The sequence below is a fragment of the Mus caroli genome, unplaced genomic scaffold (genome assembly GCF_978045245.1).
Source record: "Mus caroli unplaced genomic scaffold, Mus_caroli_1 scaffold_6, whole genome shotgun sequence".
Classification (NCBI taxonomy): Eukaryota; Metazoa; Chordata; class Mammalia; order Rodentia; family Muridae; genus Mus; species Mus caroli.
In genome coordinates, this window is record NW_028227261.1 from 73,202,895 (window position 1) to 73,228,700 (window position 25,806).

The following is a 25,806-nucleotide window of genomic DNA, read 5'->3' on the forward strand; positions in this document are numbered from 1 at the left end:
GAAAGGACCACTATGAAGTCCCAAGTAGTTACTGGCAGATGTAGCTTTAATCAGTTTTCCCCCATGGATCACAACTTTATTTGGATGTAATTTTAATACAGGACCAATACTTTCCCCCATTTATCACCACACACAGTCTGTAGGCTATACTGTGTGTAGGGGTCGGGGTGGGGATGGTATCAGAAGTGAGCCAATGGAGGATGATGAGAGTGGAGCTTGGGCCAGCGAGGATGTAATTAGGGCGAGCATAGGGGAGGGCATAATTATAATTAGGGTGAGCTTGTGGTGGTGGTGGGGGAGGTGCATAACCAGATGAGTTTAGGGAGGGGTGATTAATCTCTAGGAAGTGGGATCAGGTCAACTGGAAAACAGGCTCCCCCTACTGCATCATGTCCCATTGCCCAGAATCACCTGTCCCTTCCTCACTCCATATTATTTTACATGCCAACTCATTATTGAACAATTCAGGTTGAGACTTGTCACTTAGCCCCAGTATAACTTAAGTAAATGAGAAAATATTGTCTTTCTACCATGTAGTAAGAGAGAGGACAGGTTGGTTCAGGGGCTAGTCTTAGTTATTCAAGTTATTTTGTTGTTGTTGTTGTTGTTGTTGTTGTTTGTTTTAATTTTAACCGTGTTAAGGGTCTTGTAGTGTCTAAAATTAAGTAGCCATGCAACATAGATTCTGAATAAAAATATAATATTCTGATGTAGGCACTATTGATGCTGGTTAGCTGGAGCTAAGAAATTTATAGTGATTAAGAAGAGACCAGCATCACTGAGGTGAAATCTTCTAGAAAGTGTTTTAATATACTGATGAAGGCACTCAGCTTACACTGTCCCTAGTTCAGGAAGAAAACTTCCCAGAAGGCTTGACATCAAGACATTGCAGTTTGTTAAATTTTAAGAGCTGTTGCTGGAATGTATTTTTCTTTCATTGTTGAATGTCTTGGTTCCCACGGAGAGTCAGAATTCCCAAGCAAAAGTCAAAAGTGACCTGAGGTTAGGTTGTGCCTGGACCTCAGGGCACTGTTATAATGATTCAGCCAAGTAGTCTGTATTCCTCTCACAGTGACTGCCTGTGTCTAAAATCTCTTCTCAACTTAACTTTCCTTTCCTCTCTCTGTGGATTTCTAAGCACTACCTTTCTAGTTTGCAACTCTGAATTAATAATGCAAACCATTTTCCTCCTCACAGCTGGGATGTGCAGGCAGTTCTGTGGTGCAGAGTGGGCTCTCTCTAGGCTGGTTGCAGTCTCTGAAGTCTAGGAAGGTGCAGCTTCCTGTTCTCTGTAGCCTACCCAGGGCACGGTGGCAGCCCTGGTGTGGAAAGGGGGATGCGTCCTGTAATGTGGCACAGGCAGAATGCATGGTCGCACATGTGGACCTCTCACTACTAAAGTGCTATGTTCTCTCTGCCTTACAGGCTTAAAAAGTGCATTTTAGGATGCCGGGCAGCTCTACCAGAGTCTCTCCTTTTTCTTTCTTTTACCCATGACACCACATGAAATAATTTAAGCCAGGACTTATCCTTGACAATTTGAGTCTTGCTTTTAACTAACAATGCCAAAGAAACTTGAATAATTTAGAAGGTTTTGTTTTTCAAAGTTGTTAAGAATTTTTTGGGGAGGGGGATATTTGACATAAACTAAGTTTCAGAGACCTTGCCCTTTTAGATTTTTGTTTAATAAAGCTGCAATAGGACCAAATTCTTGTTTTGCTGTATGATTATTAGCCCATTAAGGGGATTTCCCTATATATTTTGGACTTGGATTGTTTCATGTCTCCACGGTCCCGCCCCGTCTGCCTTCCCCCACCCCATCCTGTGGCATACCCATGTCCCCCTGGTATTCAGGAGAGAGACAACAGCCATCCCGTCTGACTTTTAGGTTTCACCTTTGGATTATCAGTTAAATCAAATGCAGGGCTGTTACTGCCTACTGTGCAAGTGTGAAGACAGGAGATTGGATCCCTAGTACTTGTGTGAAAAGAGAGTGTGTAGTGTGCGCGTGCACCTAGAACCTTAGTCCTGGAGGAGTGGAGACAGGCAGAGTCCCAGAGTTCCCTGGGCTTGCAAGCCAAGTTCTATGAGAAACCTTGTCTCAAAATGCACAGTAGAGAGTGATAGAGGGAGACATCTTTAGACTGACCTATGGCCTCTATTCCCATGCTCATACTCACGAACACACACGTGCATGAACACATGCCAACAGACTTACACACAGATACATACGCACCCAAACACAGATAGACACACACACAAACATACACACAGACACACATGCATACATACATACATACATACACACAAATATACAGATAAACACACACAGACACATACACACAAGCACACAGACACACAAATACATACATATGGATAAACCCACAGATACACACAGACATGTACAGAACTGCACATATACACAGACAGATACACACATATATCTGTACATACATACATACACACACACACACACACACACACACACACACACACCAAATATACTTGTCAATACCATGATGTTTTGTCAATTGCTGCTGTTCCTGGTTATTTTGTAGATTGTCTTTTGTGCAGTGGATCTTTAATTTTCTGTTCTCACATTCCTAACTTAACTACTCTCTAGCCAAGCAGGATTTTTCTTGTGCAGCACAATGAAGCATTCTGCTGGTTTTTTTTTTTGTCTCAGCAGTCCTAGGTGATATCCAGGAGTCCCCCACCCACCCACACACACAGACTGTTGCCCTTCACTCAGAGAGGGGGAAGTGGCTAGGAATGTTTAAGACCCAGCATGTAGAGGAAAAGACAGAGGAATGAATGAATGGGTACATGACTGAGTGCAGAGGCTCCAGACCTTCGGGGCATTACTCTTAATTAAAAGAAAATAAGCAACGTCTTTTCAAAAGAAGATAATTGGTGCTAAATTATAATGTGTGTTTATTAGCAAATATTTTCACTTTAATTAGTTCATCTAAGTCATTATAATAACTTCCTGACCTCAATAGCTTATGGTTTTGCCTTGGGTCTAACCCTCTGACATGGGTTGCAGGTTCTCCTTCTCCTAGTAATGTGTAAAATGTATTATTCCATTTTTTTCCTTCTGCTGCCAAGGCCTCACACTAGGCTCAACTGAAGTTCTTTTTTTTTTTTTTTTTTTCCTTTCTGAGACAGGGTTTCTCTGTGTAGCCCTGTCTGTACTGGAACTCACTCTGTAGACCAAGGTGGCCTCAAACTCAGAAATCCGCCTTCCTCTGCCTCCCAAGTGCTGGGATTAAAGGTGTACGCCACCATGCCCGGCTCCACTGAAGATCTTGACCATCATAAAACAGCTCTTCAGGCTTTCCATGTCTCTTGTCTGTGTTCTTCCACCCATAGTTAGTATCTAGGATGTCTGCACCCTGCGACTCCCTCCATGATAGACTTCTTCAGACTCTCCTTTCTTCATTTTACAGTAATAGTGCTTAGCACATTGCTATCAACAATCTACTCCCGTCGGTGAGTTCTGAACGCCTTGCGATTATTATTACATTCTTTCGTAAGCTTCTCTTTACTAAGGTATCTGAGCCTGGCCAGAGATTGTACTTTGCAGTGCTCAAGGCTTGTGACATGGAGGATCAGACCATATATGTTCAACAGTATAAGCCCAGGCACAGTGCCAGGCCTCAGCCAGAAAACTCAGGCATTTCTGTGGGGATATGAGTAGCAATCCTTTGCCTTGTAGGTAAACTGCACCCCAGTCAGGACTGTGCAGGAGGAGGCCGATTGAGAGATGTGGGGCTGATAAAATCCTTGATTCAGAATCTAGGCTTAAAGAGTTTCTTTCCTCCCAGTCAAATGAATTGTGGAGAGGTCTTCTTTACTCTTTTGTGCTTTTACTTACTAACCCAGAGAGAACGGACCGCAATCTTGCCATACTTTGCATGCTCACAAAAGGAAGATCCTTCTGGTAAGATAACATCGGAGGCCGGGCGGTGGTGGTGGCGCACGCCTTTAAACCCCAGCACTTGGGAGGCAGAGGCAGGTGGATTTCTGAGTTCAAGGCCAGCCTGGTCTACAAAGTGTGTTCCAGGACAGCCAGGGCTATACAGAGAAACCCTGTCTCAAAAAACAAAAACAAAAACAAAAACAAAGATAACATTGGAGAAGGAGCCAGACAAACAAGTGATATCCTGTAGTAGCTGGGATCTTCAGAGACCTTCCAGGCTCTGCTGAGTGTATCTAATTCTCTGGTGATGATTTTCACGGGAGTAGGAACAGTACTCTGTTCTGAAAATCTGGCCACTTTATGTACAAGATAAACTGGAACTGGAGTTAACACATGATTGTGAGCCAATGTATAAATGCTAGCAATTGACCCCAAGTCCTCTAGACCAGTGCTCATAATTGCTGAGCCATTTCCCTAGCCCTTGCATAGTCATTCTTGTATGGCTTCATTGTCAGCATGGTCACCTGGTAGAATGTCACTTAGGTGGTGGGAAGGGAGAACGCAGAATCCAACTCCTTCTCTTAGAATCCTGGGAGCTGTTCCTGGAAACTTTGATGACTACTAGTAATAAGTCACTGCTTCTCTAGTAATTATTCACCCACCTGGAGTATTTTAACACATTTTCTTATTTAATCTTCTTAACTCTGAGTTTAGTGCTTTTGGGGGGGGGGTAAGAATTGTAAGTATTCGAAGTCATAAACATCATCGCCTTCATCATTGTCATCAAAACAGCAACAATTACAACAACCAATGGCCAGCCTGCTCGTTAAGGATGAGGTAGAACCTGAAGTGCCCAAAGCCTGGTATATAATTAACACTCAATAAATGTTAACTATTATTTGCATCGTCATCATCATTATTGTTACTATTTTGTAAAAGTGAGTAATCTTGGCTGAGTCTCTGAGTGAGGAGACGGGATTCCAGATCTGCTTCTGCTCATTCAACATCCTTGCACTCAGCCCAGATTAAAGACTCTGCTTAGGTAGCCAACAGAAAGCCACACACTGCACCAAGTCCAAACCCAAAGTCTGGATAAGGTTAAATGAAAACAACCACACTAATAGGCCCTTGATGAAAAAAAAAAAAACCGAAGAAAGAATGTATTAGTGCCATCTAGAAAAGTGTGTCTGTGAATATGAGAAACGAGGGAAAAAGGAAGAGCAGTTTATTCATATGGAAGGACTTGCATGATAAATGAACCAAAAAATATACAGTTTGAATAAACATGGAACCATGTAAGATGTAAAAAATAGTAAAAGAAGTTGTTTTCATGCTATTAAAATCTATAACTGGCAGGCAGACACCCAGCCTGGGGGAGGTGGTCGTAGACACAGAAAACTAACTCAAGTTATTTGCTCTTAAAAGCAAAGGATTAAAACGTTTAAATAATGGATGGTGGAAGATGAGAAAACTTCAAACTCATTTATGCCACCTTTGTAGAAAAATCAGCATTATAGAAAACAAAATAGAATTGAAGACGAATGAGGAAAATTTGTATGAGCTAAGAATGACTTAATTATGTGGGTCTGGATAGCTAACTATATCTAGTCCACAGTCATGGAAAGAGATCAGCGACTGAATATATTCAGTGGAAATGTTTATATTTCAAAGCTGAAGCAGAAAATCTTTTGATCACCCTAGATGACTACAGAGTTATCTGCATATTTCTGTTTTTCAAAATGAAATGCTAGAAGACAGTCAGGGGATATTTAAAATTACTCGAAAAAAAGCGTTTGCATTAAAGTTTTGTGTTCAAAGGCAACAGAAACAAATTCACTTTTGTTTGTGGCCCTCTAAAATTATCTATGCTTTGTCATAATTTCCCCCCTGAAAACCCATTCCAGCTGGCAACAATTCAATTTTTAAAAATGTCAGAGAGGTAGTAGAGATAACTCAAAAATGTTGAGTTCCTATATATACAAGGATAAAGATTAGCCATCGGATTGATTGTGAGTTGTCCTTGATAATTACTGCAAACAGTATTACAAACATAAATGCCGATGTGAAGATTACTGATTTTTGAGCATAGTCATATTGTGGTTACAGATTCCAAGTTACGTATTTAAAATTGTGGCAAAAATATACAGAACATAAAGTATACGCTCCTAAAAGCTTTTCCGTTATGCAATTTAGTAGTGATAAGTGTGTTCCCTTCATCATAGACACATTCTTGAGAACTTCATCATTTTGCAAGGCTAAACTCTACCCATTGCTCCCCAGCCCCTGACAATGGTTCTACTTTACCAGCCTTACTGTTCTATATCACTCGTGCATGTGAAGTCATATAGTCTGCGTCTTTTTGCAGTTGACTGATCTCCAGATTACATTTTTAAGAACTGAAAATAGGAGGGGGTTGGGGGTGGGGGGAGAGAACCAAGGAATGGCAGACCTGCTGTCTCTTTTTAGAGATTCAGTAAAGCCGCTCTTTGCCGTGAAGTGAACTTTCAGGATCTTGATGTGGTCACGGGAGTGTCTATTCCTTAAGTTTTCAGATAGCAGACTACTCAGTCATGGGCCTTACTGGTGACGCAGTACTTGTCCCTTGGATGGCACAGCTATATTCCATTGAGGACGTTTCACACAGGGCTCATAAGGTTGCACTTGTGTAGACTGGAGCTTTTTTATTGGCTTATTCACTTGGGGATTCATGAAGGAGGTGAAGCATCTAAGAACTTAAGTCTGCTAGTCTCAGAAAAGAGTAAGTGACATTAGTCTTCAGATTTGTCACTGTTTCCTAAGGCCTGGCCTAGTGTGACACCAAACTCTCTCCAGCTGTGTACCCATCTGGACCTGATGTTATTTAAGGTTCAGTCACCTATCTGTTCTGTCTGGAGTGGCCATATCCTGAAGTGCACCCAGATCACCCACAGATTCTAATTCCCAGGGCATCCTGCAGTTGTATGGGCTCTGACATGCACCAGAGCCTTGCTTTCTGCTGTTTGGTGCATCGCTAACAGAGTGGTTCCCAAACTGCTACACATCTGAGTTTCTTGTGGGGAATGTAGCACTCTCTCCTGTCCAGGTCTCACCTCAAAGGAATTAAGTCAGAGTGATTGAGGTTGGAGTCCAAGCTTTCACTGGGTTTAGGATCCCCAGGTGGTTACAGTTGAGCAAATGTTGGGAAACTGCACTAAGGATAATTGCTCTGTTTCAGGGTTTCCAGTTCTTTGCAATTTTGGTTACTTTTATTTTACCAAGTAATTGCTCATTTGGGCTTTCAAAGCTGTGGTCAGTTTTATGTGCGATCCTCTCCCAAGTCAGCTTCCATGTTTATGTCTCCTTGCCGAGCTGGTGCGTTTTCTTAGCCAGCCTTGCAAATAAGTTTTTTTTTTTCCTTTTGTTCTTTCCAAGAAATTATTTTTCGTTCTTTCTTTATCACCATAATATCTCTCTTTTCTTAAAAAAAAATATTGTATATATTTGGGTATTTTGCCTGTTTGCATGTCTGTATACCACTCTGTGTTTGGTGCTCGAGGAGAGTGTTGGGTTCCCTGGCACTGGAGTTACAGACAGCCATGAGGCACTACGTAGGTCCTAGGAATAGAATCTCATCACCACTGGGCCATCTCACCCCCTCCTTCTCTTTTTAAATGGATTTTTCTATGCAATTTGCATTTTGGCTTTAATTTCATTATTTTAAGATCATCCGTTCTTTATCCTCATCTGCCTCATTATCAAAGTCATCAGCAGACGAACGGTGGAGTATCTGTATTCCTTTGCAGTAGAGCTGGCTCGTGCTGAGCGCTGGCTCTGTGTTGCAAAAGTGGATTTGTGTTCACCCTGCCATTGTACCCCCCCCCCCCAAGGTTCAGTAAGAACATCCAGAAACTCTACTTAAGTCCACGACAGTTTTGTTTTTCCCCTCAGATGGATTTGATGTTTGGATGGTAAAGAGTGTTCTTGCTCTCTTACTTTTTGTTGCTTTCAGTGTAGTTTGTAAGTTCTCTTTGGGTTTTCTGTGTAGTCCATTGTTTATTAATTCCAAAGTATTTCACAAGAATTACTCATTTCTTTTCTATTGTCAATTTTGTTTCTCAAAGATGAAACAGTATGACCTAGAGAAGCCTCCACTTTTAAGGATTTGCTAAAGTTGTAGTTGAGGATGCGATCAACTTGTTTGAAAGCTCCAAGGGTATGGCAATACAGAACAATTTGCATACATTTGCATGAAATAGTCTGGTTAATAGATATGCTAGTTTCTGGAAGAGCTGTACTAACTCTTCCAGTATTGTACTTATGTGGAGTTTGTGAATTACTTACACTGTTCTACCCATTAACATATTTTATGCCTTCTATTTTGCTTTGTACTTAGTACAAGTTTTTCCATTTCTTTTAATACCTCAATCACATTCCTCTTCTGTTTTCTGTTAACTTTATATTAAATATTTACTACTATTTCTCTCTGTCTCTCTCTTTCTCTCTGTCTCTGTCTGTCTGTCTGACTGTCTGTCTCTCTCTGTCTCTCTCTGTGTACCTGTGCTTCATACTATCATATGTGCATGGGACATGCTTTTGCACAGATTTCCTCTGTGCTCAGAGAAGAAAAATATGGAGTAGAGAACCTGCTTTAGTGTGTCACATAAGTGACCGGAGCCACCACCACTACTGAACTAAGTTTCTTTGCTTTAGAGGGAGACATATCTTCCACTTCCACAGACGAGAGAGAAGGAACATATACACTGTGCTACACTATGCAAATCAAGGGCACATTAGTTACTATAAAATACCTCTTCTCAAACAGTGAAGAATTTCCTGGAGTGAATATAAAATTGTATATTTGTGTTCTGACTTCTTAATTCAGTCACTACTCAGAATTGATATTTAAGGATAATCTTAATTCTAAGTTAATTTTATTAGCAGGGTAGGGACATAGCTTGGTGGTACACTTTTGTACCATACGTGCAGCCCTATTGATTCTCTGATACCACACAAAAAAATTAAGATCAGAATTTTAGGATATGAATCTTGACTATAGACTGAGACTGAATTCTAATTTTAAAAAAAAGCATCTTTGTAAAGATTTATGTCTCCATTCACTAAACACTGTTCCCAACATTTGCCTTGGAAAGGTCAAGGCAGTGGACAAGATAGGGCTCTATCATATATAATTTTGAATATAGAAATTATCCCAGAAGTAGAAAACAAGTCAGTTTTCCACACAGTTTTGTCTGAGAAACACACACAGGCTAGAAGATGATTTCATCAGGGAGTTTCCCCTAAACCTTTAGGAACTTCTCTCAAGCCAGGCTTCAAGCCAGGCGTTGTTTTGTCTTCCGGCCCGTTTTGTGATGCGTCCCCATCACTCTGGTATGATAATTTCACAGGAACAAAGTTGCTACAGTGCTCCTCCAAACACACACAGAAAACTCAGAGGGAACTGGTTTATCACTAAGTGGACAGAACTGTCTTCCTTGATGAACATGGATCATAATTCTAGTACCATAGAGCATCTGCGAATCATGGAAGGGATCATTGTTGTCTCATAGCAGTTTGATAAGCCAAAGGCCCATTGTATTCAGAGAAAAATATTAAGTGGGGAAGATTAGTAAGGCTTTATTCAAATGACAAGAAAAATATTCACAGAAATGTCTTTCTCTGCAATAGTTTAGAAGTAATATTCAGCATAAATGTTCCTGTTAGTACACTCCTGGTTTACATACTTTTAGTGTTTGACTTTTGTCTGGGTTATATTCCTTTTGTTTTTCCAAAAGCTCTGTTTTCAAAGTTCTTGACAAAGAAATAATACATATGTATCTGTCGTCCCCCCCTCCCCCACCCCGGAAAATAAATCCAGTTTTCCTAATGAAGTAAATGGAAATTACAGTATCCCTGCTGAGATGTTGTGCTCAGATCAACTTGCCACAGTTAAAGACAAGCCGTGCTGGGGTGGCAAGCTTGCAGTGTGCCCGAGGAGGGGGGGATCTAACTGGGCAGAAACCTTCATAGAGAGCAGCTGGGTAGTTTTGAGCAAGAGCTTTGGGAGAGAATATTCTTTGACCTGGTAAGCCATCTTCTGAGAATTCCAGCCAAAGGGAATCATGGGAGTTGCTGACAAAGATTTGTGCATGAGGATCTTAGTGGTGCTGCTGTTTATAGTATTTGTTAAAAATGGGAAATAAGCTGGGCGATGGTGGTGCACGCCTTTAATCCCAGCTCTTGGGAGGCAGAGACAGGCGGATTTCTGAGTTTGAGTCCAGCCTGGTCTACAGAGTGAGTTCCAGGACAGCCAAGGCTACACAGAGAAACCCTGTCTCGAAAACCAAAAATAAAAAAAAAAGGAAATAACCTAAAATGCCAAACAGTAAGAGAATGACCAAGAGAATGGTCATATCAAGTATGCAGTGTAGTCATAGAAACCATGCTTCTGGAACAGGAAAGGACAGGACATCAAAAGGAAAATTTTAGCATATGGATATGTTTAAATAAATTTTGTTTTAATTTTTATAAAACCACATAATTATATGTATTAGACATGCAGGAGAAAGTTTTATGAACTGGAAGGAAATACTAAAAATATACCCAGCACTGTCCGAGTCTGTAAATACCGGAGATTTTTCTTTTAACACTAGATTTTTGCTTCGGGGACTTGCATTTCTTATTAAAAGACAAACTATTCTACATGTTAGAATGTTTTTGTGGCTGTCATTGAGACTCAGATCTACTTCTGGATTCAACCAAAGATGTTTCTGATCAGTTTGGTGAGGCAGAGAGTAGAGCTGCGTATATAACACCTCTACTAGAAAAGCAGCAGTGCCTTAGTTGTGGTCTGTGGTGCTGAGAGACCTGTGAGGTCATTTCCCCACATCCCGTTGGCTCCCATAAATGGGGAGTTGCGTCATCTTGTTCTGTTGATGGAAACAAACTGTTGGAATCAAAGGCTAGATGACACCTGTCCTGTGAATGCACAGTGTGAGAAAAGTTAACATGGGGGAGTAAACGTGGAATCTGAGGGATTCAAAGGGCTTTTTAGTAAGAAGATATTGTTGTTGTTGTTTCTGCTGCTGCTTTTATTTTTAACCCAACAGGAGAATTCTCATGTCCAGTGGAGGTGTTTGGACACAACACAACTCTCTAGAGACAGAGAGTTCCTTATCTCTAAGACGGCGACATTGTTGTCATGGCCCTTACCAAGCTGTGGCCTTGAAGGTTTTAGCATAGTCACTGGGCATGTGCTGGTTAAGATTAACATTGCAGTCTCACATTGCTTTTTAGGACTTTTCTCATTGGATGGTAAATCTGTTGATGGAGCCAGGGAACAGTTCCTGGAATTATTCAGCATAAGTTTAATCTACCATCTACATTAACTGCCTTCAAATACTTGAAGACGGCTCTCATGAATTTAATAACTGCTTTCCCTGTGGTTTGGTTTTTTTTTTTTTTTAATTTCAAGAATAGAACACAGTAGACCATAAAAATGAGTGTTATCATTCTTCCCTTGGATTTTCTATGTAAATGTTGCTTAACATTTAAATGGTGCTGATTATAATTTGAGATATTAACAGATATGCCATTGTGTCCCTTCTGTTATTGTCTGTAAAGGAGGTTAAACACTATATTAACTTCTGAGTAGTGATTTACTGTTGTTTTGTCAGAGAAAAATAAAAAAGAAGTAAAATAATGTAATTTGATATTGCCTTTGAGACTCTTATGTTTGTGGAGCTCTTTATTTCCCGACTCAATTCTTTTTTTCTTAAAGAGCATAGATGTATGTAAACACAGCATCACACAAATGCGGAGTTGTTCTTTCTTCCTGGCTTATGCTGTTGTGTAATATTGCTCTATAACCATTAAGCAGCTGCTCTGCCTCAAAGATGGGCACATTTCCTTTGGTCCATGAAGGGAATTTACTCGGGAATCTCTCCAAATTACTTGAAGATATCTGGCCTTTGCGCGAGCTGTTGAGATTTACAATAGACCGTGTTCCGTGTGAGACTGTGTTTCTCTAAGTCTCCGAAGCCTGGAGGCTACCATAGGTTTTATGGCCTCAGCAGTCCTCTGGCGTTTTGCTGATTCTCTGACTCTATATTATTGCAGGGTTCTAGGCCCACTGTGAGAAAGATCCTTCCCAGTTACTTGCCCAAGTATTTGTCTTCTGGCTGCTGGAGCAGGTGCTTAGTTACCCAAACGCTGGGCCGTCTCTTCCTCTCGGTGTCTGACTTAGATGACTCTTGTTCATCGCAAAGGTTGTGTTGTGTATAAAGACACGTGAAATGCCACCACCTTTGCCTGCTTCCCACCCACGACCAGCCTTTGGGCTCAGGGACAGTAGGCATTATTACTGCTGCTTGCCAGTGTTCCCTTCATCAGATAGATCTCTTGATGTGCTATGCAGGAACAGAGCTCAGTGGATCCGAAGGGGTTGCATTTTATCATCTGGGTTCTGATATATTTCCATTATTTTTCATAGTTTGGTTTAAAAAAAAAGCTTTCATTTTTACTTGTAGATTTCAAGTTCTCACCACTGAGGAATCCCCATCATCTCCTGTTTGACTGCCTATCATGCTGCGAAAAATCAGCCTGGAGGTGGCTCATTCCTCCCTTGTGATTAGGCTCAGGCTGTCCCCATACCACCTGTCTTCATTTATGTGACTTAGGAACATGTAGAGCCATAACTACTCATAGTTACAATGAAAAGTTCAACTTAGGGTGAGACCTACTACATTCTGAGATGTGTATCACATGATATAACTCATGCAAATATACTGAAATGTTCAACACTTATTCTCTTATTCATTCATTAGTTTGTGTGTGTGTGTGTGTGTGTGTGTGTGTGTGTGCATGCTGGATGAGATTCAGGTTGTCAGGCTTGGTGACAGGTGACTTTATCTACTTAGCCTTTTAAGTGGCCCTCTTTCACACATCTATTTTTGCAAGCATTTTTATGTTCTTTTTTGAATCCTTTGGTTATTGATATGAACTATATGCTGAAGGTTACACATTAAGAAATACAACAGAGCCAGAACTATAATCTGACCTTAAGTGTTACTTTCCTTTTTCCCAAAAGTCCAGCCTTTTAACACGGTAACATGTCATCTGCAAATGGATTGGGCCACATTCATAGCTATTTTGGGACCCATGTGCTGCAGAATAGACAGACATGCCTACCACAAACCCCTCAACAAACAAGTTCATGGGAGGGATGGTGCCAGTCAAGGTACCCATCGATTTTGTGCCAATTCTAGCTATCTTGTTATAAGATCACTAAGCTGTTAATTTATGACCTTGGTTTTAAAAGCTGAATTTTAAAATACTGTCCTGGGTTCGTTTAGTAGTTACTCTATATATAGGGCAATGAGTCAGTTGCCCAGGGAGATATGCTGAAAAACAAAACCTTGTCACTCCCCTAAATAAAGGAACTGATAATCCAACAAAGAATTTAATACTTGAAAACAAATATCTTGGAAAATCTGAATGTGTAATGTGTAAAATCAGGACTAAGTAGGTGTGAGGTGAGCAGAGAGGATCTGCATTATGTTGGCCCGCCAGGGTCAGAGGAAGCAGAGGATGGGGGTAGGGCAGAGAATGTCAGGGTGTGTTATCATTCAGCAGGACATGGAGAGTTGAAAGCAGCACGTAACAGGATGAGCTAGAGAGTAGAACAGTGATTGGCTGCAGAGATGCTAAATAACCGGCGCACTTCTGCTTGACATATTAAATGCGTTCAAAGTCATCTTTAATAAGCTGGTCAACCAAACTACACAGTCTGCAGTGGCCTGGAACATTAAAACCTCTTGTTCCCATCCAGGAAAATGGAATCAGTGCTACCCACTTCTTTTTCTTTTGCATTTATGACGTCTAACACCTTTTAGAGTTCTGGTTGCACAGGTGTTTCTCAGTCATCTCTGAAACAACTGAAACAAATTGAACTTAGTGAAGAACTCATTGCTCAGTTTCTTAAAATAGAAGTACATCAGCTAGGGACATTTTGTTATTTATATATATAAATACATATATAAACTTTTCCAGAGTAGCTACTAAATTTGAGACTCAGACTTTCTCATCAAATGAGACATTGTACTTCCATTTTGCTCTTTTGGCTTTTCTAAAAGGCTAAACAGGTTGCGTGAGAAGCCACACTCCCACATGCTTGGCTCTTCACATCCCTGATGCCTGTGCAGCAATCAATTCTTAGGCACTCTGGGTGGCTGAGTTTTCTAAGTAAAACATTATAACTCATAAGAGGCTGTTTAGAGTTTAGTATGCATGGCTCAGTGCTCAGGGTGTGGCTCTGCTGGAAGTTGTCACTGTTTCGCTCACATCTGACTACTGTTTATCGTTGTTTTGGGACGGGATCTCACTTTGTGACAACTTTAAGAATCTTCTACCTCTTCCTCCTGTGCACTGGGGTAGAGGTTTACTACACTGTGCTACCCTGGTTACTGCTTTTTCTTTCTTTGTATTGATAGTAACACTAGGAGGTAGGTGATTTTCTTTCTTTCTTTCTTTCTTTCTTTCTTTCTTTCTTTCTTTCTTTCTTTCTTTCTCTTTCTCTCTCTCTCTCTCTCTCTCTCTCTCTCTCTCTCTCTCTCTCTCTCTCTCTCTCTCTCTCTCTCTTCTTTTTTTATTCTCTCATTTATAGACAAGAAACCTGAAACAAAGTAAGGTCTACTTACATGGCCACCATCTCTTAGCTGGCAGACTCAGGCCAGGGCTTGCCCCCTAGATCTTTCACTTGATGGTTCCCTGTGACTCTCCACACATGTGTCATCTACCTATACTGAATCTGATTCTTGGTCGGATATGAAGCTGCGTGTGAAATGCAATCTAGTGACAGAGTCTGAGACGCTGGGGTATTCTGTTCTAGAAATACTTCTGTTATGAACTTTTCAGACTTTTATGTTATCTTTGAGGTAGTTTAAAGTCAGCTATTCACGATCTTCCAACTCTCATCATGTACTCTTGATAAGAAAAAGAATTGTAAAACTAGCCGGGCGTGGTGGCGCACGCCTTTAATCCCAGCACTCGGGAGGCAGAGGTAGGCGGATTTCTGAGTTCGAGGTCAGCCTGGTCTACAAAGTGAGTTCCAGGACAGCCAGGGCTATACAGAGAAACCCTGTCTCGAAAAACCAAAAAAAAAAAAAAAAAAAAAAGAGTTGTAAAACTTCTGGACACCATGTGATGACCTACCAAGCCAGTTAGGGTTTCCCCGGGGTCCTGGACCGAGCCTATGCTAGCTGTGTGCTTCACTGCATTTGCAACATCTAGTTTTTGAAAAACAAAAACAAAAACAACAAAAAAAAAAAAACAATGAGAGGAATCCAGTAGTAGGATGAGTAAGGAAAATGTTGAAAATTGCCAAAGAAAATTTAAGGTTCACAGATTCAGCTTGGTGCAAGGAGAGATTCATTGTGTCCCAAGGGTTTTTTGTTTTGTTTTGTTATTTTTGTTTACATAATCTTATTTTTATGAATGCTATCTTATTTATTTTGTTAAATTGGATATTTTATTTGTTTACATTTCAAATGTTATCCCCTTTCCCACTTTCCCCTCTGCAAACCCCCTATCCCATCTCCCCCTTACCCTGCTTATATGAGGGTGCTTCCCCACCCTCCCACCCACTCCTGCCTCACTGCCCTAGCATTCCTCTACACTGGGGCATCAAGCCTTCACAAGACCAAGTGCCTCCACTCCCATTGATGTCAGATAGGGCCCCTTCAGCTCCTTCAGTCCTTCCCCTAACTCCTCCATTGTGGTCCCTGTTCTCAGTCCAATGGTTGGCTGTGAGCATCTGTATTGGTCAGGATCTGGCAGAGCCTCCCAGGAGACAGCTGTATCAGGCTCCTGTCAGCAAGCACTTCTTGGCATCAGCAAGTGTCTGGGTTTGGTGTCTGCATGTGGGATGGATCCCCAGGTCGGGCAGTCTCTGGATGGCCTTTCCTTCAGTCTCTGCTCCACTCTTTGTCAAGTTTTGATCCTTGGTTGAATGGCCCTGGAACAAGGCTGGAAATTCTGGTAGCAGCAGCTCACTGTTCTTTAATCAGGGAAGGATTTGTGAAAGAATAGTGCTTTTGAGAGATCTTTGAAGCTTTTCCAAGGCGATGCTAATTGTGATGTGGTTGTGGTTTTCCTTTTCTTTCTATCTCCTTCCCCCCTCCCCCATTTTTAATAGGTCGACTGGCTTTCCAGGTGTTGTAGAATGAGATGCATTCAGAGCATGTCCCAGCCTTCCTTCTCCCTGTCTTCCATGGCAAACAGGATCCTACCAATTACAGATTTAGAAAACGAATGGGAAATTCCATGGGTTTTCTATGTTATTTATATTTCTTATTTTTGAAAACAGATTAAGCTTGTACTTGGGTTCCAATCTTACTTGTCTTTAGAATAAGCATTCCCGGCGTTTGTTCTAGTCTAAAGAACAAACTCTAGAACTTAATTGGTATCTTTACCCTCTGCGTGTTCTGACCCTTTTCCTTTGATGCTTGTTTTCAGGGTACCTCGAGGACAGCTTTGTAAAATCCGGAGTCTTCAATGTATCAGAGCTTGTGAGAGTATCCAGAAGTAAGTAAACGCTTTTCTCTCTACACAGGTACACAGAATCACTAAAATCCTGCACATTTTAAATCTTAAATATGGTGTGAAAACTGACCACTTAAAAGTATCTGCATTTTAAAATTCATGATTCAGAAAAAAAAATCTTAAATTTTCTAATAAAATAACCGAAGGTATTACCTAATTTTGTAAACATTTCCATTTAGCTTTGTGTTCTGTAACGCTCATGTTTAGGCTGTTCTCATTGGTCATCGTATTGGTATCCCTTCAGTTCAGTTCTCTCTGTGACCATAGATGGGCATTTATATCAAAGGAAGTGTGATTAATTAAATGTACCCTGTGTTATTATGATAACCCACATACGTTTCCTGTAGATAAGTGCTTTTTCAGTTATGGCGCTTTGGTGGGGGTTGGAAGTGTACAGGAATACACACTCACATGCAGTGTGTAAAGGGATGCAGAAATTAACTTTGCAGATTGTACTCCGATATAGATAGAAAGCATTGTTAGTCCAAACAATGTCCAGTTGTTTACAGCGGCCACCTCACCTGAGGTGCCATTCTTGGTCAGCTTGATTGGGTTTCTCTAGGGTAAACTCACCTGGCTGACTACTTAAGCCAAGGGGAAGCTCTGTTACTTCATCAGCTCTTGGTTTATGCCAGTGTGAGCAGACATATCCAAGGTGCCAGTATTAATGCACTGATGACAGAAAAGGAGGTGACTGTTTTCTTCCTGATCCCGGCTTTGATTTAGATTGTTCAGGTCACCTTGAGGGCTGTGTTTTGACTTCATGCTTTGATAGAAAGTATCATGGTCTAGAACTGATGTCACTTAGATGATCCAGTGGCAAGTCCAGAGGGTCCTTGTTTGTCTTTATTACCAGTCCTCATGTGTACACTTCTGTAATCTCAGTACTCCAAGAGGCAGGAGGATTGCAATAATCTTGTAGCCAGCTGGGCTATATCACTAATTCCTGGCCAGCTAGGGATATATAACAATCCCCTTTCTCAAACTAGAACTCAAACAAACAACAACAAAATCTGTTTTTTGTTTTTTTTTTAATTTGTATCAACTCCAGAGTTTATGAATGAGGGCCACAACCAACTGTAAAGACCAAACATAGTGAGCTAAGAAGTTAAGACTAACCAAGCAGCTGTAGAGTCCTCCTGTTTGGGAACTCTTGTCTCTAAGCAACCAGGTGACTGTCTTTTGAGCTATAGTTATATATATATATATATATATATATATATATATATATATGGCCACTCAAGACCTTATATACCTTGTCTCTTCTGCCAGGATTCAGTGTAGATATAAGTGTCATGGGTTCATCTACTTGAAAGCAACATCGGGGATGACAGGTTACATATGTGTATCCCAAAAGCTCTAGTGTATGTATGTACTTCACAAGAGGCTTCTGATGATCTAGTTCATTGTTCAAGGCCACATGTGATTTTCCAGAAATCCCCTAAGGAAGCAGGTATTCACAGTTGTTCTTTAGCAGAGATGCTGAACTGTGAAACTATAGAGCATAGGAAACCATTCTCTCCTTTTAGACCATTTTACGAACCCCATAATGGATTTTGTCCCTTCTTATAAGAAGAACAGTAGAGCCATCCATCAGAAAGGAGTCACGTAGTGCCCCATTACAGATAGCCCTATCCCAAGTATGTGAAAAGAAAGCCACTTTGGAATCTTCAAGAGCCCCAGAATGATATTTTGAAAAAAAAAAAGAGGGAATTTCAAACATAAAATATAAATTAAAAATACCTTCTCATAACATTTCAGAAACAAGGTAAATTTTAACATGTTTCACTCATTTATTCTTAATTTATACTGTCATTTCTTAGAGGTTTTTAAGCTGTGTGTCATAACAAACATTACTGATTTGTAATTAGTATATTAATTATCCATATTCATTCCTTAGTTAATTTATTCAGCAAACATTTACTTTCTCCTGCATATGTAAATAGATGTCTCTGAGATTCTTGAAAGTTCTATTCTCCTAAGTGTTGTAATATATTCACACTATAATCTTGTTTACACAGTTGAACTACATTGTTTATGAAATAGGGGTTTATGAAGTCAAACTTCAGCACATGTTAAGTCTTATGCTGTGTGTTACAGGTACTGGCTTCTTGATTCATGGCCTGCCCTTGGTACTACCTTCTAGCATTTTACTGTCATGTGACCTACTAATATCCATGCTGACATTAGCTAATGAAGCCATTCCATTTCAGGAATCACACTGATGAAGGATATATATATATATATATATATATATATATATATATTTTTTTTTTTTTTTTGGTTTTTCGAGACAGGGTTTCTCTGTATAGCTCTGGCTGTCCTGGAACTCACTTTGTAGACCAGGCTGGCCTCGAACTCAGAAATCCGCCTGCCTCTGCCTCCCGAGTGCTGGGATTAAAGGCGTGCGCCACCACGCCGGGCCTGATGAAGGATATTATCTTCATTTTAAAAGTTGGTTAAGGACAGCTTCTGGCCTCTAACCTTTAGAAACCCAGGTTCTAATGTGTATGGCTTCTAGAAAAACATTGGCATACCATAGCCAAGATTTGTAGCTTTTGGCTTTCTTAAAGCTCTGTCTGGAAGAGGTGCTAAGAGTCATGTTTATATCTGATTTGGGCTCTTCCAGAGGATGAAAAGCAGGAAGACCTGGACGGCTTGCTCTTCTTAAATTCTCTCGTGTTGCTCAGGAGTCTGTGTGTTGTTTGAAGTTTTTAAACATGTTTTTTATTTTTATTATTTGTATTATTACTACTACTACTACTACTACTACTACTGCTGCTGCTGCTGCTGCTTTCTTTTTAATAACTTCACATTTACTGCCAGAATGCATTCTAAGTTTTTCAGTTTTAGGTCTGGGCCTCACCGTGTAGCCCAGACTGGCCTGGACTCAATATGTAGACCAAGTTGTCCCTGAGTTTATGGGGATTCACCTGCCTCTGCCTCCTGAGTGCTAAGATGAAAGACATCCATCACCATACCTGACCCTGAAATTTTTTTTTTAATTACCATTTTACTGCATACTATACCTAGCATGCTTCTGACTAAGGGAACTGTATTGACTATTAAACTATAGTGACTATTAAGGAGTGTATACCCATTAAAAAGAAACTTGCCTAACTAATGTGCAATCCTAATGCCACTACAAAAATGTATCTAAATGATACAACCTGTAAAGTTCCTGTCAATTTTATCAATACACTGTCAAATAACTCACATTTCTGAAGTGGCCAGAACAAAGAAAATATTTATTAGAGAGTAATGCACATGTATATTGGGGACTTCAGGCAACTTGTTTCTTCTGGCATCTTCTGGATTAGGTAAGGATATAACCAAAAGATTGCTGTCACAGGTCATACACCTGGACTCCACAGGAGAGTCCAACTCTGGTCTGAAACAGATGCATTTTTGTTATAGGAGGTAGGAGATTGTTCACATTCTATGAGACAATCAGCCACCTGCTTCTAACACATACCTTGCTTCTCATATCACATAGACCACCATTATACAAATACATTTTAAGGCACATGGTTACTGTGAAGAAAGAAATTCTACATTTTTTAAACTTCTGGCATACTTCAGGCCACAAAATACATCAGTACTGCAACTGTCTAAATAATTCAAATAGCCTTTACACTTAGGATAAAAAATATTTTCTCTATAAAGAAGGTTCAAGTATATCAAATAATTTAAACACAGCAATTAAAATCTGAACAACTTAACAAAAGGCAGGGGCTCCCGTTTTAGAGCTGAGGCTCTTCCTGGATGTGTAGATGCCGTATTTTAGTAGAGATTCTGTCTACACAGTCCTTGATTAGTTCTCTTCAGTAAAACATGTGCCTTTTATTTATACTTTCCTAAGAACATCTAAAGTTAATCTTGGACCAACAGATATTTAAATCCAGTCAAATTGATAGAAAATACATCTTAATGCTACTAAAAATTTTGGAAGAGGAAAAAAAATCTTAAAAATTAGTGATCCTTTGTAGTTATACATTCAGCTGAAGGCAGTTAGCAGACACTGTGATAAGTAGATTGTGTGCTCAAAGAGTGGATTTGAAGAGCTCTAAAAATCAGTCACCAAGTCTCCTGAACACTTTCAATAGAACTACTGCAGGCTTGAGAGTTCAGCTGGCCCCCCAACAATCTGCCCCTTGACACCAGCTGCCTAGTTCTCCACATTGTATGTTGTTTCTGTCCTGACTTTACTACTACAGTCACATCAGCTTGGAAAAGTCTTCCTTCAGTGCCTGATCCTTCTTCAAAGTCTACTACCAGATAGGGCTTTTCCATAGTCAGTCAGTCAGTCTCTCTGTTTCTGTCTCTGTCTCTGTCTGTCTGTCTGTCTGTCTGTCTCTCTCCATTCATGTCAGTACTGTCCTTTCTCTCTACAAAACCTATAGAATATATTGATTATGTTACTCATTGGAGAAGTTTTTTTGTTATCTAAATTTTCAGTGTATTTTAAAGTTTGCTCAAGTATTTTGTTTGCTCTACAAACTGCACTGTTTGTTTATTGAAGGCAGATGTATTTGAGAATATTTCGTATCCATTGCAATGCCTGCTTGTGATAGACACAGGCACTAGCCTGTCTGATTCTCAGCCTGCTCACCTACCTGTCTGCCCCTTCCTTCCTTCCTTCCTTCCTTCCTTCCTTCCTTCCTTCCTTCCTTCCTTCCTTCCTTCCTTTCCTTCCCTCCCTCCCTCCCTCCCTTCCTTCTTTCCTTCCCTTCTTTTACACACACACACACACACACACACACACACACACACACACATTCATGTGTGTATACATACATGCACATGTATATGGAGGCCATATGCCAACATGGGATCGTCTCTCATCCTTCACCCTGTGTTTTGAGGTAGCGTCTATTATTGAACTTTTCTGGTCAGAGAGTGCTCCCAGAATGGGAATTACAGGTGAACAGCCTTGGCTTTCTATAGATGCTGGGGATCCAAACTCAGATCCTGTTTCTCGCACAGCAAGGACTTTACCCATGGAACTATATCTTCAGTCTCCAAACAATAGCATTTTAAAGAATAAACTTCCAGCCAGTAGGTTCATTTGTCTGTGCCTGCTTTTTGCACATTTTTGAACAGTTCCATCTTTACCGACTACTCCATTTTACCAAAAAATGATTGGAGAGGAAATAGATTCGAAGACATGTGCTGAAGACATGCTGCTGGCCTGCCTCTGCTCGCTCTGCTTTATCCTCTAATAATCACACGTGCTAGCTTTTTCTTTTTCTTTTTCTTTTTCTTTTTCTTTTTCTTTTTCTTTTTCTTTTTCTTTTTCTTTTTCTTTTTCTTTTTCTTTTTCTTTTTCTTTTTCTTTCTCTTTCTCTTTCTCTTTCCCCTTCCCCTTCCCCTTCCCCTTCCCCTTCCCCTTCCCCTTCCCCTTCCCCTTCCCCTTCCCCTTCCCCTTCCCCTTCCCCTTCCCCTTCCCTTTCCCTTTCCCTTTTCCTTTTGTTGTTTGGAAAGTGAGGTCCACTCTGTATAAGCGACAGGGGGTTTGGACTGAGAGTCTCTTTTTATCCCGAGACCCTAACATATGGAGTGAAGGTGCAGTGAACATTCCTTTATAAAACCTGCCTGCATGTGTATTTGTAAAACACCTTGGCTTTTATTTCATACTCATAAACTTTACTTATCTGTGCCACAATTCAAGGTTTTCTTAAATCAAATTATACACACTGTGATCTTATGTTTGTTTATTTTGTCTTGTTTGAGACGTGGTCTTACTCTGTACATCAGACTGGTCTCAGCCTTGCTAAATATAGTCCAGTCTGGCCTTGACTTCTCGATTCTTCTGCCTCAAACTCCCTAGAGCTGGCATTACAAGTGTATGCCACCAGACATTGCTAACCATCATGTTTTTAAATTCATTTTAGGGTTGATGTTAAAACTCTCATAAGATAACAAGCTTTATTTGTCAAAGTCTTATATATTTATTTAGATAACAATGATGTAGTTCAGTGCAAGCCACTCATTTGGTGCTAAGTAATAAGGAAAATTTATTTGTTCTGCCCTGCCTACATCTACAGACTGGGGAGTAACAGATATAGTGACCAATCATATGGGGGAGTGAATGAAGAAGACTGGGTGATTGTGACCAGGGAAAGCCGTATCCAGGGACCTAGAGTGAGTGTCTGGAATGCTCAGACTTGACTTGAGGTTTCTGGGTCTTATCTGCAGCATTCAGGGGGTGTCAAATCTTAAGGTAAAGAGAGCTCTTGCCCTGAGCCATGAAAAAAAAATAGGGATTTTATATTTGAATAGAGGTAACAATTAGTATCACTTACAACCTTTCTTTAAAACTAATTATTCCTCAGCACCCATAACCCAGGGAACTGGAGTCAACTTCCCAATCGGAGAAATTCCCAGCCAACCATACTATCATGACATGAACTCTGGTGTGAACCTGCAGAGGTCGCTGTCTTCTCCACCGAGCAGGTAATGACAAAGATGTTGTGTGTGCTCTCCCCCCTTTGTGCAGTCAGACAGACAAGTAAAGTAAAGAAGCCAACTAGGTATTCTGCTGGCAACACACATGCTTCAAAATTTTGCCAGAATCACTTGTTTTGATATTCTTGCATCAGATGTAACTGCTGTCACCTTTTAAAGTCTTTTATTGGGGGTGGGGGGGTTGGTGAATGAAGTATGAAGTTTTTTGTCTTATGGCATGACATATGATCCCACTAGTTAATCTTTTGGCAACTTTTAAAGCGATACTGGGAATTGTAAAGATGGCCATGAGGTGAAGTTCACTTGTTGCTCTTATAGAAGACTTGGGTTCTGTCCTCAGCATCCATACGGTGACTCACAACCATACTGAAACTCCAGTTCCAGGGAATACAGTGTCATTCTCTGACTTCCATGAACACCAGGCACGCACATGGTACACATATGGGCAAAGCATACATACACACAAATTAAAAAAAAACAAACCTTAAAAAGTGTGATACCCTCATAGTGGCAAAGGGGAAGGGGGAGGGGTTCCAGAGGGGGAGCTGGGAAGGGGGACAACATTTCAAATGTAAATTAATAAAATAACTAATTAAAAAAAATGTCCAAGTGATGTTGCTGCAGTGACCCTCATCGATAGCCAGCCCATCCAGATGACTTTTACCGTAATTACATGTCTGTACCTGGGATCATGAAACATGTAAAAGATGTCATTCCCCTAGCCTTAAAACGAAAGCCTGATTTGAGACTGCAGTATTTAATTAATTGAGATGATTCTCTGACTAGATCAGTTAACTCTCCTGGTACCAAGGAAAGCACCAGCCACTCTGAAACCGAGTTAGCCAGCCTGTGCTGGGGACGACACTAAAGAGTGAGGGTCCCTGGCTTTTAGTGCTCTGCTCACAAGGGGTTTACTGACTCTGGCACACTGTAACTTTGATTCAAGATAAATATAGAGATATAGAGGTCTTTTTATTTTTCCTTTTTGGGTTTTATCTTCCACGTATAAAGTCCATTTCTGGAGCATTCAGTATATCCACAGACTAGCGCAAGGATATACACAAATTTCCTCCCCTAAAAAGCGTGCATTATGCTAATTTTTAAAAATAAAAGACAATCTGGAAAAGTATTTTTCTAGACTTTTTCAGTAATGAAAGTTAATTGCCTCTGTGGAAATATCCATATTTATGTGTTTATAAAGTAAGGCCAATTTTATAACATTTATAATCCAACTATATTTTCATGTAATTAGATTGTATATCAAGATAATTGGGTTTATTATCACTAAAGTTATCTCTGATATGTTGAAGTCCTAAAAGCGTTTTGATCTTTTTAAATTTAAAATGTGAATGAGGATTTTTACATTTCCTCCCGTGGATCCATATGTTGTCAGCACAGGTCTTTCCCCATGGCCACTCAGTATCAGATCCTGGGTCCTTCCAAATAAGCCCACCCTAAATAAGCTTAGCCTAAAGATGTTTCTTTGTTGTTCCTTGTGGAAATAATTGCTCCCCCTTTCTTTGTCTACTTCTGCCGACTCATGGTGGAAGAGAATTACATTAAAAGGAGAATTTAAAAAAACATGCCCCAGTCTCTAAATTTGGATACTTTGATAGAGACTGAAGAAATGATATCATTTCTAGTAAGCTTTGTCATGGGAAGTAATTGTCATGCTCAATCGTGTCAGTACTCAGGGATTCTTAGCCAACAATTAACCCAGTGCATCCACAAGAGACTGAGATGGGAACAGGCTTCAAGGACTCGCATGAGTGCTGTGGCTGGGAGACCTTCCTTCCTCCTGGGGTGACTACTTCTGTTCACTTTTCCTGGGTAAACTCACTGAATTTCTCCATATTTGCCCCCCCCAGCCCCTGTTTGTTAAAAATGGGGGCTTTGCATACATGCATTTTAAAAGATAATCTACAGTTCCAAACAACCTTGGTGGAATTACAGTTATTAACAGTGCATGAAGTGAATCCAGGAGGTATTTTGTTGCATATGAACACAGGTACCAGGAAGAATTCTTTTCATGAAGAGGAGTATTCATTGAAGAGTCAATCATTAGCTGTTCACTGGGGTGTTGGTTGGAGCACACCAAAGTAAAGTGTCCCAAACTATCACCATAGCTTTTAGTCTTTGCAGTAGATATCCACTTTTCTTCATAATAAAGTTATGTTATTCCATTCAAGTATAATGGAATTTCCTTGAAGTATACCACTTGACTTGTCAGTAATCATTTTTCATGGTTGATCTTAAGAATAAAGGACCGGTAACCCAGTCTCTTTAAGGAAGATCATGGTATACTTACTTATAACTAGTAAACTTCTAGAACCGGTTGTCATGTTATTAATTACAAGGTCAGCACTAATAATTAATATTTAATAAGTATCTTCTTCAACTGCAAGCCATTTAGCTGAGAGCTTTATAGGTATTAGCTCACTTCATCTTCTCAACCAAACTCTTTAAACTGGGTTTTATTATTTCCACCTTACAGGTGATTAACTGAGCTTAGCCAGGTTGAGGTACCTGCTACTGGAGCTAATAAATGGCAGGCCAAACGTGGGATTCCTGAAGCTTTTCATTGCCCAGCTCCAGTGCCCTTATCTCCAAACTAACAACAAAGTTTGGCACTGTGTGTGGCTGTGTTGTGCAGTGAACAGTATTGATATCAAAAACATAAGATAAGTCAGTGCATCTTAGCAAAATTTGTACATTAGCAGAAAAGACACACTTGAGAATTCACTTTCAGTGAGTAAGTTTCTCTGAAAAAAGATTTGAATAGATATAACTCTAGCAAACAGTTTTGTTAAGTAGGCAGATGGATAGGTGGTGCAAACAAA

At 40.2% G+C, this 25,806-nt stretch overlaps 1 protein-coding gene across 4 annotated transcripts in view; it reads left to right on the forward strand.

The window, feature by feature from the left end:
* Nfib (nuclear factor I B) overlaps positions 1-25,806 on the forward strand; it is a 215,511-nt gene that overhangs the window by 130,669 nt on the left and 59,036 nt on the right. For all 4 annotated transcript variants that reach the window (XM_021160526.3, XM_021160527.3, XM_029476292.2 and 1 more), the window contains exons 4-5: positions 16,412-16,480; positions 22,834-22,954. In XM_021160526.3, coding sequence (XP_021016185.1) covers positions 16,412-16,480; positions 22,834-22,954 — 190 coding nt within the window. The remainder of the gene's footprint in view (positions 1-16,411; positions 16,481-22,833; positions 22,955-25,806) is intronic.